General features: G+C 38.1%; 1 protein-coding gene across 3 annotated transcripts in view; it reads right to left on the bottom strand.

Moving 5' to 3' along the window:
* Positions 1-19,635, bottom strand: part of MTX2 (metaxin 2) — an 87,530-nt gene that overhangs the window by 42,662 nt on the left and 25,233 nt on the right. For all 3 annotated transcript variants that reach the window (XM_049887518.1, XM_049887519.1, XM_049887514.1), the window contains 2 exons: positions 13,108-13,155; positions 12,086-12,132 (listed from right to left, as the gene is read on the bottom strand). Coding sequence is in view for 1 of the 3 variants with exons in the window: in XM_049887514.1 (XP_049743471.1) it covers positions 12,086-12,132; positions 13,108-13,155 (95 nt within the window). In the remaining 2 variants the exon portion in view is untranslated. The remainder of the gene's footprint in view (positions 1-12,085; positions 12,133-13,107; positions 13,156-19,635) is intronic.

Here is a 19,635-nt window from a genome sequence, read left to right as displayed (position 1 = left end):
CTTTAACAAAATTATATCAATTTTTAAAATGCTTTTCATAAAATATTATTCTATTAATTCCCTCTATTAAAATATACCCACTGGTGTCATCCTACTTGTACTTTTATCAGGTTTAAACTGACACTTAAAGTTGCATACAGCCACAAACAACTTGTTTAAAACAAAAATGTATTCAACCAGACTGAAAATTCAAAATACTTCCTTCTAAAATTTTCAGGGAAGCTGTATACTGTGGCCATCTGCATGACAAGACAAGTTTACAGAGGCAGTATTTTCATACTCATGGTTGTTTCTACAACTGACCTGTAGCCCCAAAGAAAATAGATTGCACCCTCCTGCTCTTCCCCATTCACATTAGGATATTACCATTTAACCACTAATTAATATGTCTACCTAAAAAGCACCGTTTGCTAAAAGGAAAAAGCAAGGGTCAGCTAACTATCAGCAGATCAGACAGTTAGTGTTCATGACCCAGCATTAATGGAACCTATAAAAATGCTGGCTTTTTTTTACTGATACAATATATTCAACAGAAAGTAAATTGTTTGTTTGTTGGCTTACTTTTTGCTTTTAGAGATCAAGTATTTATTCACAAAGCGTTGGGGAAAACAAAGTTATCCAATGGAAAAGGGATATTTCCCTTAACCTGCACTAAATGTTATTCTCATAGGAAGATTCCTCTTATAGCATTCTAATAATTGTCATTAGTTTGAGACACTCTCTAAAAATAAATTCAAACTTTTACAATATTTAGATTAAGTCATACATTAAAAGGAAAATCAGTTTTTCAGTTGGCTTCATACAAGCTAAATTAAATTCTTTCTAAAACTTATTAGAAAATATCATTTTATTACATAAAAGACACTTACAAAATATGTATCTAAATCTTCGAAGTCAAAACAGGCATTAATTCAGCACTCAGTATCATCGTATTTCTATTGCTTTCACTTTTGAAAAGAAATTTCTTACTTATTATCTAGCTTGATCCTCACAAGGAGCCCTGGTGGTGCAGTGGTTAAGCACTTGGCTGTTAACTGCAAGGTCGGACGTTCAAACCCACCAGCCGCTCCGCAGGAGAAAGATCTGGCAGTCTGCTTCTTTAAAGATTAAAACCAAAAACTGGTTGGTGTCGAATCAATTCCGACTCATAGTGACCCTATAAGACAGGACAGAATATCCCCATAGGGTTTCCAAGGAGCGGCTGGTGGATTTGAACTGCTGACCTTTTTGGTTGGTAGTCTAGCTCTTAACCAGTACACCACTAGAGCTTATCTGTAAAGATTACAGCCTTGAAAACCCTATGGGGCAGTTCTACTCTGTCCTATAGGGTTGCTCTGAGTCAGAATTGACTCGACGGCCGTGAGTTTGGTTGGTTTTGATTCTCACAATAACCCATAATACAGTTAAGACTGACTTTATCCCATTTCAAAGATCCAAAAATAAGACATTTACCTTTTTGCACTTCAGTATAAATTATAAATTGTAAGAGATTATTTGTTAGGCAATGTCAGAAATAATTTGTGAATTAAATGTTCACTTGCTTTTTGGACAAAATTCAAAGATTTGATATATAGCAAAGTATTATGAATATATACTCTCAGCTCAGACTTCCTGGGTTTACATTTCAGCTCTGCCAAGTATTATAACTTTGGGCCAACAGTTTAACCTCTCACTGTCTTAATTTCCTAATCCATAAAGTGGTAATATAGTAACTACCTCATAGGGTTGCTGTCTGTGAGGATTACCTAGGATATCTAAAGCACTTAATCTGTCTGACACACAGATTAAGTGCTGTGTAAGTTTTAACTACAATTATTATTTTTATTAACATTATCTGTAGAATAGGGATTATAATAACACCTACCTCATACAGGTGTTGTGAGAATTAAATGAATTAATAAGAATCAAGTGCTTAACATAGTGCCTAGCACATAGTAGGCACTCAACCTATGCTGTTGTTTTCAGCTTATATTCACAGCTGTGTGGGCTCTTTGACTTCAGGCAGAGCTTCTCTGAATTTCATTTTCCACATCTTTAAGATGAGAGTAATAATAGCATCCTACGCTTGCCCTGGAAACCCTGGTGGCGTAGTTAGTGGTTCTCAGCTGCTAACCAGAAGGATGGCAGTTCAAATCCACCAGCCGCTCTTTGGAAACCCTATAGGGCAGTTCTGCTCTGTCCTGTAGGTTCGTTATGAGTAGGAACCAACTCGATGGCACCTAACAACAACAACAACAACACTAGGTTGTGGTAAGGACTGAATGTGACACTCTGCATAAAACTTCTCAGTATAGGGCGGTCCAACATGGCAGAGTAGCCAGACACTTCATAACATCTCTCCTACAACAAAGACACAAGAAAACAAGTGAATCAGATATAGATGAAAACTTTGGGACCCTCAAAGACAAGGCTGAAGAATTGGACCAAGCACCAAGTGGAAGGAGAGACAGTACAAAAACAGGAGACATGGAGAATTAAAGATTGCCAGCACCCTGCTAGCCAAAACTGCATAGTGCAGCCATATTTAGACAAAGCAAGGAGCATTCCCAACAGAGATCCCCATCACCTGGTGCAGCCAAGCAAGAGTGACTCTGCACTCACTTCCAGAGCCAGGCAGAAGTGTATCTCACCCTGCAAAATTAAGTGCACATACCTCACCCACCATGCCCACCCCAGCCCCTCATGTCAGAGGCATGGCCAGTGGGGCCCCCCAACCTGCCTTGCCTAGTCCCCCCTCCCCACACAAAATCACAGTCCAGCAGCACCCACTACCACCCCACCCCCTAAGCCAGGACCTCACAGACTGGAGGCACCCGCCCCTTTGCTCAGCCACTTGCACCAGGGACCCACAGACCAGCAACAACTCCTACCCCCTCCAGCCACCTACATCAGGGGCCTGAGGGCCAGCAATGTCTCCCTCGTACTCTCCAGCCACCCGGATCGGGGACCTGAGGACCAATGATGCCTCTACTCCCACCAGCCACCTGCACTGGGGGCTTGAGGGCCACTGGAGCTTTCTACTCCCTCTGGACATCTGTGCCAGGAACCTGAGGGCCAGAGGTGCCTCCTACTCCCTCCAGCCAACTGTGCAGGGGCCTGAGGGCCAGAGGTGCCTCCTACTCCCGCTAACTATCCTAGCCAGGGACCTGAGGGCCAGTGGAGCCTTCTACTCCCTCTGCCTACCTACACAGGGGGCCTGAGGATCAACGGTGCCTACGATTCCCTCTAGCCACCGTGCCAGGGGCCTGAGGGTGGTGCCTCCCACTCCATCCAGCCACCCACACTAGAAGCCTGAGGGCTGATGGTACATTCCACTCCCTCCAGCCAACCACAAAGAAAGTCAACAAACCTACTCATCAAAACAAAAAAAAGAAAAACATAAGGACTCAGTAAACACAAAATCAATAATAATGAAAGAAATGCAAAGAAAATCTACAAACAAAAAGAACTCAGCACAGAAAATTAAGTGGAACAAAGAAACCATCAACTCTACAAAGAAAAAGTACAACAAAATGACAGCACTAAACTCATACCTACCTATAATCACACTGAATGTAAATGGCTTATATGCATCAGTAAAGAGAGAGTAGAAGAATGGATTAAAAAAAAAAAAGACCAATCAATATGCTGTCTACAAGAGACACACTGTAGACAAAAGACATAAACAACTAAAACTTAAAGGATGGAAAAAAATGTATCAAGCAAACAATAACCAAAAAAAAAACAAAAGCAGGAATGGCAATATTAATCTCTAATAAAATAGACTTTAAGGCAAAATCCACCCTAAAAGATAAAGAAGGACATTATATAATTCACCAAGAGGATGTAACCATAATAAATATATACATACCCAATCACTCACCAGGCGCTCCTTGGAAACTCTATGGGGCAGTTCTACTCTGTCCTAAAGGGTCACTATGAGTTTTCATACCCAATCACAGGGCTTCAAAATACATAAAACAAACTCTAACTGTATTGAAAGGAGAAGGAGTTCCACAATAATAGTAGGAGACATCAACATACCACTTTTGGTAAAGGACAGAACATCTAGAAAGAAACTCAACAAAGATACAGAAGATCTAAATGCCACAATCAACCAATTTCATCTCATAGACGTATACAGAACACTCCACCCATCAGCAGCAAAGTATACATTCTTTTTCAACACACATGAAACATTCTCCAAAACAGACCACATTTAAGGCCACAAAGGAAGCCTCAACAAAATCAAAAACACTGAAATAATACAAAGCATTTTCTCTGATCACGATGCCATAAAAGTAGAAATCAACAAAAGGAAGAGCAAGGAAAAAAAACAAATACATGGAAACTGCATAACACCTTGCTTAAAAACCACTAAGTAATAGAAGAAAAGAAAGATGGAATCAAAAAATTCCAAGAATGAAAACACATGTTACCAAAACCTTTGGAACACAGCAAAAGCAGTGCTTAGAAGTCAATTTATAGCAATAAACACACGTCAAAAAATAAGAAAGCGCCAAAATCAAAACATGAACCCTACTACTTGAACAAATAGAAACAGAACAGCAAAAGAACCCCACAGCCACCAGAAGAAAGGAAAAACAACAGAAATAATCAACAAGACCAGAAGTTGGTTCTTTGAAAGGATCAACAAAATTGATAAACCACTGGCCAAATCGACAAAAGAAAAGCAGGACAGGAATCAAATAAACCGAATAAGAAATGAGATGGGTGACATTACAACAGATCCAACTGAAATAAAAAGGATCATAACAGAATACTATGAAAAACTGTACTCCAACAAATTTGAAAACCTACAGGAAATGGTCAGATTTTGAAACATACTACCTGCCTAAACTAACACAAACTGAGGTAGATAAACTGAGCAGACCCATAACAAAACAAGAAATTGAAGAGGCAATAAAAAAATTCTCAACAACGACAACAATAAAAAGCCCTAGATAAGAAGACTTCACTGGAGAACCCTACCAAACATTCAGGGAAGGGTTCACACCAGTACTACTCAAACTATTATACATACACACAATGGAATATTACATAACGATAAAGAATAACGACAAATCCATGAAACATCTCACAACACAGGTAAATTTGGAAGACGTTATGCTGAGTGAAATAAGTCAATCACAAAAGGACAAATATTGTATGAGACCACTATTACAAAAAGACAAGAAAAGTTTACACACTGGGGAAAAAAATCCTCTGATGGTTACCAGGGACGGGAGGGGAGGAAGGGAAAACTACCAAATAGAAGATACATACTGGTGAAGCAAAAAGCAATACATAATATGGGGGAAGTCAGCAAAGCATGACCAAGGCAAGGGAGGACACTGAGAGGAATGCAAGAACAAAGGGCAACAATGGTAATTACTATAGCACAGGCAATCCTGCAACAACAGTATTCACAATAATTTTCCAATAGATACATTTTTTTTACATAGGTAGATAGGTAGCCAAGAGATGTGGGAGGGTTTAAGGGAACACGTCTACCTGCAGACATAGGTTTAGTGGTAGATACTTCTACATGCCTGACTGTAGATGCTACTGATATACTAATATAGACAATAGAGCACACAAGGGCCACAGTCAGCACAACTTCTTAGACATAACCAAATACCTCGTTGGACAAAGTTCCTAGGCTCGAAGGCGAAGGACCATATACTAGGGGGACAGGTACATCAATTGGCACACCAAAGTTCATAAAGACAAAGTTCTGTACCCTACTTTGATGAGTAGAGTCTCTGGTCTGAATAGCTTTCAAGTAGCCATCTAAGATACAACTATTGGTCTCTTACCATCCAGAGCAAAGGAGGGTGAAGAAGACCAAAGATTCAAGGGAGCAATTAATCCAAAGGACTAATGGACCACATGAACCACAGCCTATGTGACCCCAAGACCAGAAGAACCAGATGGTGCCCAGGTACCAGTGGCCACCACTCTGACTGGGATCACAACAGAGGGTCCCAGACAGACCAGGAGAAAAATCACAGAACAAAAATCACATTCACAAAAAAGACCTGGCCAACTGGTATGACAGAGTCTAGAGGAACCCCTGAGACTACGGCCCTTAGACACCCTTCTGAACTGGAACTGAAGCCATTCCCAGAGAACACCATTCAGCCAAACCCCAGGGCCCATAAAATAAATAACACCTGAGAGGATTGTGCTCTTTAGAACAATCAATTGTATAAAATCAAAAGGGCAACATTTGCCCAAAAGCAAAGATGAGAATGCAGGAAGGGAATGAAATTGGAACTTAGGGCAGAAATGGGGATAGCACTGACACGTTGTGAGGTATGAAACCAAAGTCATGGAACACTTCACCTACAAACTATAGAATGAGAAACTAATTTCCTCTGTACACTTTCACCTAATACACAATAAAAATTTTTTTTAAAAAAAGCTCTTAGTATATCAGATACTCCACACAAAAGCTCCCAGTATATCAGTACATAAAAGTATTCGATAAATATTAAATTTTAAAACAAATCTTTTTTAGTACTTTACACAAAGTTATTTTCAATCACCTTGACATATTTAGGTATTACCAATCCGGCAGACTTCCATTACTCTTGCTGACACTGATCACATGTATCTTTGTCAGAGAATCAAGAGAGAAAGTAATAATAACCAACATCCACTGCATATTTACAATATGCCAGGTACTTTTCTAAGTATTTTACATATGTTAGCACATTTAATTCTCACAACAACCCAATCCAAATATCTCTAAATTTTACAGATGAGGAAACCGGAGACAAAGAGTACTATTCAAGGTATGCCACAGAGCCCTGGTGGCACAGTGGTTAAGACCTTGGCTGCTAACCAAAACGTCAACAGTTCAAATCTACCAGTCACTCCTTGGAAACCCTATGGGGCTGTCCTCCTCTGTCCTTCAGGGCCACTATGAGTCGGAACTGACTTTAAGGCAATGGGTTTGGGTTTTTTTGGTTTTATATTTGGAATATCACTTTGAGGACTAAGGTGCGCCTGACCCAAGCCATGATATTTTCAGTTGCCTCATGTGCATCCGAAAGCCAGACAATGAATAAGGAAGATGGAAGAAGAATTAATGCCTTTGAATTATAGTATTGGCAAAGAATATTGAATATACCATGGATTGCCAAAAGAATGAACAAGTCTGTCTCGGAAGAAGTACAGCCAGAGTGCTCCTTGGAAGTGAGGATGGCGAGACTTCATCTCATGTACCTTGGACATGTTATCAGGAAGGACCAATCCCTGGAGAAGGACATCATGCCTGGTAAAACAGAGGGTCAGTGAAACAAAGACCCTTGACAAGATGGACTGACTCAGTGGCTGCAACAATGGGCTGAAATACAGCAACAATTTTGAGGATGGTGCATGACTGGGCAGTGTTTCACTTTGTTGTACACAGGGTAGCTATGAGTTGGAACCACCAACTCAACAGCATCTAACAACAACATATTTGGAACTGAGTCCCTGGGTGGTACAAACACCAGAAGATGTTTTCAACTCAAGACTTTTAAGGATAACAAAAATAATAAAGGATTAGTTGAGGCAAACAGGAGTCCCTGGGTGGTGTAGTTATCAAGCTCAGCTGCTAACTTAAAGGCTGATAATTCAAGACCACACAGGGGCACCTCAGAAGAAAGGCCTGGCAATCTACTTCTAAAAAACCAGCCATTGAAAACCCTATGGAACACACTTCTACTCTGACAGGCATGGGGTCGCCATGAGTCAGAATGGATTCAATGGCAACTGGTTATTTGGTTTTATATTTGAGACAAAGAGACCAAGTGTCCATCACATTTGTGGAATCACCTATAAAAACAGCATATGCTGAATCACTAAAAACATCAACTTCTTGAAGAAAATCAAACAAAACACTTAATGCAAAAAATTTGTAGAGTTCACACATATTTGCTCATACTGTATTTCTAGACCTCCCTGTCCAATACAAGAGCCACTAGCTACATGTGGCTATTGAGCACTCAAAGTGTGGCTAATGCTGAGATGTGCTGTAAATGTAAAATACACATTAGACTTTAATCTGAAAGTGAAAAAAAATGCAAAATATCTCATTAATAAATTTTGTATTGATTACAGGTTAAAACGATATTTGAAATATTGAAGTAAAAATATATTATTAAAATTAATTTCACTCATTTCTATTTTTTTTAATAGGCTACTAGAAATTTTTTAATTACACATGTGGCCCACATATTACACATATTGGACAGCGGGTTTAGGTTTAGGAGGTAAGAGAGACTCATAACATAAAATTATTATCAAAGTTCTTTTCCCAATGAATATAAGCTTAAGTCTTCCAAACACAAGTATTGTGCAGAGGAAAATTTTATTTTCTCTCTCTCCCTCTAAATATATATACACATGCACACATACAGACGTATATATTTATCCTTAAATATACATACATATTTATACACACACCTGTGTGTGTGTGTATATATATATGCACGTATACGCACAAACACATAGCTCATGAGAAACAGAGGAATGTGCCACGCTAATGCTTCACTATATTCAACATACGAGACTATTGCATAACCAGGAAACACTTTAGGTAATGCCAATCCTTTATAGATGAGACAAGGAAAGCAAATCTAAGGAGAAATGGCCACAGGAAAAAATTCATTTTCCTTTTAACTAAAATCATACAGGAGCCCTGGTGGCGCAGTGGGTTGAGAGCTTGGCTGCTAACCAAAAGGTTCACAGTTCGAATCCACCAGCTGCTCCTTGGAAACCCTATAGGGCAGTTCTGCTCTGTCCTACAGGGTCGCTATGAGTCGGGATCGACTCAATGGCAATGGGTTTGGTTTGGGATTAAAATCATAAAGGTTTCTTCAATCAAAAAAGATCTACTGTATTTTAATGCAAATAATGTGTGTGATATGTTTTTCTGTCAACTGTGCAACGCCCTCCCCCATTATTTTTCTAGGCATGCTATGTGCATTATATGTGTGGATGTGTTATTTACAAAAAATACAGTAACCACTTAGTTTCAGGAGTATAATAAATACCAAGTCTATGTGGTAAGTAGATTTTAAATTTCTTGATAGCTTAACTGGCAGACTATTAAAATATCTGATGTTTGATATCTTCTACGAAATATCCAGTTTATGGATACCTGTCATACTGTTTGATCAATTTTATACATCAAAAGTGAGGCCTTTAACTGATTCTTCTAAATGGATACTGGTCCACCATATAAAAGAAAATTACTCCATAAACTTTACATCAGATATTTGGAAAAGTCACATTTATAGTCATGGCTACTATCAGCTGTCAAACTAAAGAATATTGAAGAAAACCAAGACTTTTTAATATATGCTGGTTAATTTATCATCTAAGTGACATATGTAGGATAACAAAAAAAATTGAAATGGTTAAGCAAAATTCTACATTTTAAAAGGTCCTTTTTTCTAGTTTTATTTTTAATTGCAAATACAATTTGAGAAGAGAAAGTAAATTAATAGCAACCATAAAAATGGAGTCACTAAATAAAATACACACTAAGAGATCAACTACTTAGCAAAACTGCTTTTTTATTCCCTTCCACAGATTATCTGAAACATAAATATGTGTGTATGTGCATACACGTACACACACACACAGAGGAGCCCTGGTGGCACAGCAGTTAAAGCACTCAGCTGCTAGCCAAAAGGTCAGTGGTTCAAACCCACCAGCTGCTCTGCAGGAAAAAGATCTGGCAGTCTGTTTCCATAAAGATTTACAGCCTTGGAAACCCTATGGGGCAGTTCAACTCCATCCTATAGGGTCGCTATGAGTCAGCATCGACTCACGGCAGTGGGTTTGGTTTTGGATGTATGTGTGTATTTTTTCTTTTTTAAACAGTAACATAGCGATAGTGGAGCCCGGGTGGTGAAGTGGTTAAGAGCTCAGCTGATAATCAAAAGGTAAGCAGTTCAAATCTACCAGCCACTCCTTAGAAACCTGATGGGGCGGTTCTACTCTGTCTTATAGGGTCACTACGAGTCAGAATCAACTCGATGGCAACAGGTTTTTTGTTTTTGTTTTTTTTAATATACTGATATCTTGGTTTATACCAAAAACTAGTTAAACCATCTATTCCAGGGTTTCTCAACTTCGACACTATTGACATTTGGAACTGGATACTTCTTTGTTGTGGAGCGGGCTGTCCTGTGCTTCATAGGATGTGTAGCAGCATCCCTGACCTCTACACATGAGATGCCAGTAGCACCCCACTACTACCAATATGACGGCCAAAAACGTCTCTAAACCTAGCCAAATGTTCCCTGGGAGATAAATATCTTACCCAGTTAAGAACCACTGATCTATTCCTACCCAAAATACCTTCCTATCTGGTGAAAATTACTTCAGTACTTCCTGAACTACTACTCTTTAGCTTAAGGGGTCTTCGTAGCACATCCCCAGATGGCTTCAGCAGGGAGATCAGTAAACCTCCTGAAAACATATGCAGAACAGCATGGTTATGTTTTTATTTGTGTGTGTGCACTGGAATGTTTTCTATAGCTTTCATCAGATCCTGAAAGACTTACCCAAAAAATGTCAGTTAAAAAAAGGTTAAGAATCGTGCTTCAACTAAAGTATTCACTGTGTCCTGAAGCTGTCTTTTCAAACATATAAAGACCAGAAACACTATACACAGCGATTAATTTACTTGTGCTGTTGGTTATCAGGCAAGATTGCTTTCATCACACCTAAAAACTATTCATTCAGCAAACAGTTCTTAAGTATATATTATATACCAGGCACTATGTTATTAACATCTGCAAGCTAAACTTAAATTCCACCTCCCTCACAGAAAAAGGATTAACATTGTAAGTATAAATTCATTTTTATTGCATATAACCAACTGAGAATTTCTGCCTATGAGAAGAAAACACATTTCTTTCCATCTTTTCCTGCCTTAAACAAAACAAACATGTACTAAATGACATATTATGTTTCAGACATTGTTATTAAGCCCAGAGGATACCAACTTGAATAAAAACGATAAATGAGAAGACCTAAAATTAAGTGCCTAGCATTGTGCCTACAGCACAGCAAAAGCTCAATAAACAGTTCCTTTCCTTCCTTTTCTTTCTGTCCTCAAGAAGCTCACAGTCTCATCTCCAATAAACACGTCTTAAAATTTCTCTAGTATCTCTTACCCATTGCCATCGAGTTGATTCCAATTTATAGCCACCCTACAGGACAGAGTGGGACTGCTCCATTGGGTTTCCAAAGAGTGGCTGGTCCATTCGAACTGCCAACCTTTTGGTTAACAGCCAAGCTCTTAACCCAGGGCTCCCTTTTATCTTTTAGATGTTCCAAAATAAAATCCTCTTCGTGAAATTCAAACTACATAAGCTAACTAAATAAATCACAGCTAAATATGTACAAAATGTTTGAATAACTGTAATTCTATAACCTACATAAACTTTTTTTTTAAGCAAACAATCCCTAAATATCCTATCCTTTCCACAGTGCAGTTTAGAAGGCCACTAATCTTTTTCGATCTTACAGCTGTGATACACAACTTAAAGAGTTATCACATTCAAGAAGTTGTTCGGGATAATAAGTATTAATGTAATTAATAAATATAAAACAAGTGGCTAGAGAAGAATACGTTTGCTTCAAGATCAGCAAAAGGATTAGGCCAGAATGAGTAAAATGAGTAGAATAAAGCTTAAAACTATGTAATGAAAAAATCTTTACAAATAAATTAGAAAATAACTTTGTATCCATAAATTAACATACAACCCCAAATAATCAATACTATCATATCTAGCCAAAAGCAAAACAGCTAAGAAATAGAATGCTAGTACCTAAAAGTGGTTTTTAAAAATTAAATAAACAATGAATAATGAAGATTTTTATATTTATGTATTGACAACAATTAACTAAATGACACTATATACGAATTACGCTTTAACGGAGAAGCAATGTTATGTTGATAATAGTAAATTACACAGAAAATTTTTAAACACATAGTATCAGACTTTATGGAGGGGAAAAAAATAATTGAACTCCAAATGACTCAAATCACCTGGGGCGGTTAAAAAAAAAAAGTCTCCATGATTTATATATTTACCTGCACAGCAAGAGAAGCCGCATTGTCAGAAAGCAAAATCTGCTCGTCTGTGGAAACGCAATAAAAAAGTCCAAGTCAACACAGTGTAATCACTAAACAAGTAAAATATACTTAATTTTTATTCTTAAAAATTCATTCCTATTTTAAAAAAGAAAAGGCATAGCCTTTAACAAATTATGAAATTCTGTATCAATGCTACTGCATAATTATAATTTTGGTTAAATTATCATAGTATGCAAATAAATAATGAAATGGCTATTTCCTCAAACTGTTTAATCATATATCTCATTTTATCGGCAATATGTAATTAAAATTGCTCATTTAAAAACAAATTCATTTTTCAAGTTTTCAAGAAATATTCCTCTCCTTTTTTTTTTCATTAAGTAAAACAGTGCCTATTCAAACCCGTTTAGTTAAAAGCAAAAGCATTCACAATCATATAAAACCAGCCTGCAGTTAATACTGCACAGTGTGTCTAAGTCTGTCACACAAAAGAAAGATGACAAGTTCGCTGCAATAAAAATTCCGTGCTTAGAAGACTAGGGCTGCTGCCTATTAGTCTTCATTACTTTGCAGTCTTCTGACAACTGTAGCAGGCTGCTGAGCCCCAAATGGGGTCCATAATGTGATCTGATGATATATGAAGAGCTGCTAAAGGAAGCCTGAACCATCCTAGTCTATACATTTTAACAGTTCCTTTTTACTGAGAGCCCACTTTACCACAGGACTTCAAAAATCTGCTGTCTCAGCTCTTGGTGCAGTAAATCTGCCAACTGCGCCTGCAACCACATCATTTTACACTGCCCATAGCAGCCAGTATAATGAGTCAATAATAAACTAAGGATCTTACAGGCCATGAATGGTTGGTTTATACTGGCAAGTTTAGGTAAAACCTCCTAGATAAACTATACAAGGGAATCCCTTCTTTATATTTTACGTTCTCTTTGCAATATGTTACTGAAGCTTTTTTAAATAAATATATTTTGATAAAAGGCCATTTTTAATTGTGAACAAGTACCCACCTTTCAGCTGCTGATACAACGTAGCATTTTCAGGCCAAGGTTCTACAGCTGTGGAAACAAAGCAGTGATAATCAGGTGCATAGGACAAAAAAAATATCAATAACCAACCAAAGTAATAATTATGTTTGCCTAGAGCATTTAAAGTCAATTGCCAAGGTTACCTTATACATGGTTACTAATCACACTACCTCAGATTCTATGGTAACCTGTACTAGAGGAGCTGTTTTAAACACGTTTGGTTTATTGTTTGGTGGTGGTTTGTTTTTTATGAGGAGGAGGTGGGAAACAGCTTGTGAGATCAAAATTGAGAATTTAAAAATTAAATAGCCTATATGCTATAATTCCCTTAAGCTCCTTCAAACACAGATCCAAAATGTTACTCATACATATAAAAAGATACCAAATTTCCATCCACTACAAAAAAAAGTGAAAGCATATTTTACTGTAAACTTTTAACTAGGTAAATTTTCAAATAGACAAACTGTACAAAAGAATCAAATACATCTGTATCAGGTTGTGCACCTTTCCTTATAACCTGGTAGTATTTAAAAATAGAGAGGACTCCTGTCGTATTCTAGAAAATTCCATTGTCTTGACACTCCACCACCACTCCACAAAAACATGATGAAATAATAAGTACCCACAACCTGAAATAAAGCTAACCAATCAGCCCATTGTTGTGGAGTAGATTCCGATTTACAGTGACCCTATGGAGCCCTGGTGGCACAGCGGTTGAGAGCTACAGCTGCTAATCAAAAGGTTGGCAGTTTGAATCCACCAGCTGCCCCTTGGAAACCCTAAGGGGCAGTTCAATTCCGTCCTATAGGGTCACTCGTCGAATCACCTCCATGGCAACAGGTTTGGTTGTTGTTTTGTTTTTTATAGGACAGAGTAGAACTGTTCCATGGGGTTTTCAAGGCTGTAAACTTTTCAGAAGCTGACTGGCACATCTTTCTCCTGCAGAGCAGCTGGTGGGTTCAAACCATCGACCCTTCAGTTACCAGCCAAGCTCTTAACCATTGCACCAGCAGGGCTTCTTGAAATAAAGCTAGGAAAGCTAATTTTAGGCCTGAAGTCAGGCTTGACCATGACCCCTTAACCTCTTATAGGCTCCAGGTACAAAGAGAATATTAGCCATCTACCAGTTCTTGGAAAAAGCACTAGATTTGAATTTTGTCTAATTAACTGCACTTGAAAAGCAATGGCACCACTGATAGAATATACAGGATATCATTTGTTGAATTCTTCTTTGTGAAAGGCCTAAGACATCACAAACACCAATTTTAATACAGTAACTACTTTTGACCTCAGCAAGAAAGTAAATCAAATATATAAGATTTGAAAATAATTGATATTTTTCTTATTGTGTTTATACTAATCTAGTTGCTGTGGCATGGCAACAGATTACCATTTTTGAGATATAATTCCGGTTGATTTAAAAAAAATTTATGCACACGAAGTATTTTTTTCTTAAGACTGATCATTTAAGACAGTCCCTCCCATGGGTGAAGGAGGCAAGACTCCTTAATTTGCTTTCACTATACTTCAGAATAAAAAGAAAAACCTAACAGTATTACTATAAATTATAAAAGTTACTTTTGGCTTGGTTTGGTTTCAGCAACATAAAATTAAACTCATACTTAAGGATAATACCACAAAATCATCAAGCAAATAATGGGCAATACATAGTTTTGTATGTTGTTACTCATAATATTATATAAACATGTAAAGCTATTGAGTTCCAACTTACGTACCAAAAAGGTAGTGAAACAATATTATACTTTATTGAAAACTTTTTAACAAAGTAAAATTTCAATAAGAATCCAATTAACCTATATAACACAGTTTTTAAAATAAAAGTCAGGGAAATAAAAACAAGCTGACATCAGCGACTTACTCAAAAATAACCTTTTGGGATAAACTGTATGGTCAGCACTTCTATACTATGTACTAGAAACAGTACAATGAGGTTCATTCCTTACAAGACCTAAATCACCAAAGATTCAATTATATGCATTACATTAATCTTATTAGAGCAATAAAATATAGGAATAAAATTTACAAAAATTTCAAATAATAAAGATTGAAACTAAGTTCCTTGCCAGCACAGATGTGTTTTATGCATCTGTGAATTCCACACTGTGCCATGGTTTGCATACAGTTGGTATTCAGTGTGTGCACAGAAAGAGAAGTTTTTTTTTTTTTAATTTTTATTGTGCTTTAAGTGAAAGTTTACAAACCAAGTCACTCTCTCATACAAAAACTTATATACACCTTGCTATATACTCCCAGTTGCTCTCCCTCTAATAAGGCAGCACACTCCTTCACTCTATTCTCTATTTTCGTGTCCATTCTGCCAGCTTCTGACCCCCTCTGCCCTCTATCTCCTCTCCAGACAGGAACTGCCCACATAGTCTCATGTGTCTACTTGATCCAAGAAGCTCACTCTTCACCAGTATCATTTTCTATCCCACAGTCCAGTCCAATCCAATCCCTGTCTGAAGAGTTGACTTTGGGAATGGTTTCTGTCTTGGGCTAATAGAAGGTCCGGGGACCATGACCTCCAAGGTCCTTCTAGTCTCAGTCAGTCCATTAAGTCTGGTCTTTTTATAAGAATTTGGGGTCTGCATCCCACTGCTTTTCTGCTCCCTCAGGGGTTCTCTGTTGTGTTCCCTGTCAGGGCAGTCATCGTTTGTAGCTGGGCACCATCTAGTTCTTCTGGTCTCAGGCTGATGTAGTCTTTGGCTTATGTGGCCCTTTCTGTCTCTTGGGCTCATAATTACCTTGTGTCTTTGGTGTTCTTCATTCTCAGAAAAGGGGTATTTTTTATTAAATAAACTTACCATACCATTCCATAAATATTCTCACTAATCAAAGTTTTACTGAACCTAATATTATCAAATTATGTTAAGGTAATGGAGTGTTCTGATTAAATACTCTGGTAATTTTAACATCTGGCTAGTTTTTTTGGTTATACACTACACATGGATTACAAATTTTCAAAATAATGGAATAAAATACATTCTTTTATTTCATTTTACTTTGATCCACAATCAACGCCCATGGAAGCCGCAGTCAAGAAATCAAAAGATGCATTGCACTGGGCAAATCTGCTGCAAAAGACCTCTTTAAAGTGTTGAAAAGCAAAGATGTCACCCTGAGGAATAAGGTGCACCTAATCCAAGCCATGGCATCTTCAATCGCCTCATATGCATGCAAAAGCTGGATGAGTAATCAGACAACCAAAGAATTGACACCTTTGAATTGTGGTATTGGCGAGGAATACTGAATATACCAGGGACTGCCAAAAGAATGAACAAATCTGTCTTGGAAGACGTACAACCAGAATGGTTCTTAGAAATAAGGACAGAGAGACTATGTCTCACATACTTTGGACGTGTTATCAAGAGGGATTAGTCCCTACAGAAGGACATCATGCTTGGTAAAATAGAGGGTCAGAGAAAAAGAGGAAGACCTTCAACAAGATGCACTGGCACAGTGGCTACAACAATGGGCTCAAGCAGAGCAACAACTGTGAGGATGGCGCAGGACCGAGCAGTGTTTCGTTCTGTTGTGCCTAGGGTCACTTTGAGTCGGAACCAACTCAATGGCACCTAACAACAACAGCATTAAATATAAGAATAAAAGAAGAATATAATTTAAGCATTCTTTGATAAATCAGATGCTACTTCACTACTACGTAATATTACAGGGTTCTCATATGAACAGTAACTTACATGTCCCAGTTAACTCATCATCGTCCCCATGGATTCTCTTGATTCTAATACAATAGACATATGGGAAAGTAACAGAAATCTTACAACTTATCATTTGACTGCAAATAAGAATAAAGAAGCTGCCTACAAATCTCAAAAGTTCTGTTATTAAGAACCTAAAGCTAGAAAAAAGAAAAAAAAAAACCCCGTTACCATCGAGTTGATTCTGACTCATATTAACCCTACAGGCCCATAGGGTTTCCAAGGAGCAGCTGGTGGATTCAAACTACTGACCTTTTGGTTAGCAGCTGAGCTCTTAACCACTGCACCACCAGGGCCCCAAAGCTAGAAAAGAAGGAAGTATTATTTTACTCGGTCCAAGATACAAACTATGTTCCAACTCAAAAATTACTGTTGAAAATAAATTCTCAGAAAGTTACCCTACCAAAGTGGGGGCAGTGGTAGTTCAGTGGCAGAATTCTTGCCTTCCATATGGGAGATCTGGGTTCAGTTCCTGGCCAATGCACTTTAGGCACAGATACCACTTGCCTGTCAGTGGCAGTTTGTGTGTTGATATGATGCTGAACAGGTTTCGCAGAGCTTCTGGACTAGGATGGACTAGGAAGAAAGGCCTGGTGATCTACTTTCAAAAATCAGACAATGAAAACCCTACGGATCACAATGGTCCAATCTGCGACCCATCACGGGGATGTCACAGAAATTTGCAGCATTTCATTCTATTGTGCATAGGGTAGCCATGAGCCAGGGCCAACTCGATGGCACTTAACAACGACAACCCTACAAAATGATGTTTTCTTCAAAAATACATCAGTTAAAAAGAAAACGCAACTAGACTGATAGAAACCTATGTAATGATAATAACTGAAAATTCTACAGTATCATGAATGAGTAGGCAAGAGACACAGTGTGCGAAGAATAACCAGATGCCTATCTTACCCATGAGCAGTACTCAGAGTATACAAATATTACTGACATATATATTGCCTATGTGAACCAGCTCAAATAATTATATTTTAAGCATAACATGGGAAAAGAAATCACTAGTGTATCATCCGATAATAGTGCCAAAGGAGAAATCCTAAACCAGGTGTCATGGCAGTGGATCCACAAATAAACCATGCAGGTATCATTCTGGGAAATGAGCTCTATAACTATCTTCATGAGTAAATCCATGAAAACACGAACATTATCCTCTACACATAACAAAGCCTATTTCTTGCTTTGAGTAATATTAATTCAAGTCTTTTTACTGAGAATTACGTATTACAGGAAACATACTCAAAGTCCAAAAAGACAATTTCTTTCCTACTCCTTTCTTTCCCAAGGTCAAACAAATCAATTCCCACCCCTCATGACTGGCTGTGTATAAAAACCAGTTGCTGTCTAGTCTCCCTGACCCATATGTCAGAGTATGACCATGCTCCATAAGGTTTCCAATGGCTGATTTTTCAGAAATAGATCACCAAACCTTTCTCCCGAGGCACCTACAGGTAGACTAGAACTCCAACCTCTCAGTTAGCTGCCAAGAAAGTTAAAAAGGTAAAAAAGGGAGGGAGATTAAGAATTTAAACTTACGGTACTAACAATAAACCTTAAAAATCTTACAAAGAAAAATATTTTAAGATAGTAATAAAGCATTTTCATCTTTTACTAATTTTATTTCAATTGACTTGAAATGTGTTAGACCACCAACTACTTCAATAGTGAATAAAACTTTATGACTCACCTACTCTGCCTAGTCTCAATTTCTACCACCAAAAGCCAGTCTTAGAATAAATATCGATAGTGATATTTAGTTTCAGAAACTAGAAGTTTCTGAAAAGGAGGAAATGATAGGAAATGGGAGTGAGGGAGAATATTTATCCAGTGCTGTCAAGATGCAAGTTACTGGTATTATTAGCACATCAAAAGTAAACTTGATGCTCGAGACACATCAACAGTTACGTGGGGCTCTTGGAATAAAGACCAGAATCTTCAACTTGGTCTACGAGGTCCTACTTGGCCTTACACATCACCATCTCTACCTTCCTGGCCTCATCACACCTCCCCATTCCACTCTCTGTGCTCCAGCCACACTGGCCTTCACCCAGTTTGTGAATGTGCCATACTCCTTTCTGCCCCACAGACTCGCTTGTGTTGACTCTTCTGCTTGGAACAATCTTTCCCTCCTACTGTGTCCTCACATCTGTGTGCAAACATCACTTCCCCAGGCAGAGCCAGCTTCATGAGGCTACAACCTATGCAGCTGCACAGGACCCCACGCTGGCTTTAATCCTCTGCTATTGCAGTCTTGAAATTTTTAATAATTTTTGAACAAGGGGTCTCACGTTTCCATTTCACACTGGGCACTACAAATTACATAGCCAATCCTGCCTTCAGGGAAGCCTTCGCAGACATCCTTGAACAGTTCAAACACTCCAAAACACTCTCTTTACAAACTTTTATACATTGCACACCCCTTTATACTACCACTTGGAACCCTGGTAGCATAGTGGTTAAGAGCTTGGCTGCTAACCAAAAGGTAGCAGTTTGAATCCACCAGGCACTCCTTGGAAACTCTATGGGGCAGTTCCACTCTGCCCTATAGGGTCGCTATGAATCGGAATCAACTCGAAGGCGACAGGTTTTCTTTTTTTGGGTTTTGTACCACTTATCACAGTCAACATTTTCACATCAACTTGAGTGACTATTTGTTCATTTATCTCCCCTACTAGAACATAAGCACCAAAAATCCAGAGAGTTCATGCTTGATTTTTGCTTATCACTTTATCCCTAGCACCTATTATATAGC

This window comes from Elephas maximus, chromosome 6 (genome assembly GCF_024166365.1).
Source record: "Elephas maximus indicus isolate mEleMax1 chromosome 6, mEleMax1 primary haplotype, whole genome shotgun sequence".
In the NCBI taxonomy this organism is placed as follows: Eukaryota; Metazoa; Chordata; class Mammalia; order Proboscidea; family Elephantidae; genus Elephas; species Elephas maximus.
This window is presented reverse-complemented; position numbering and strand designations above follow the sequence as displayed.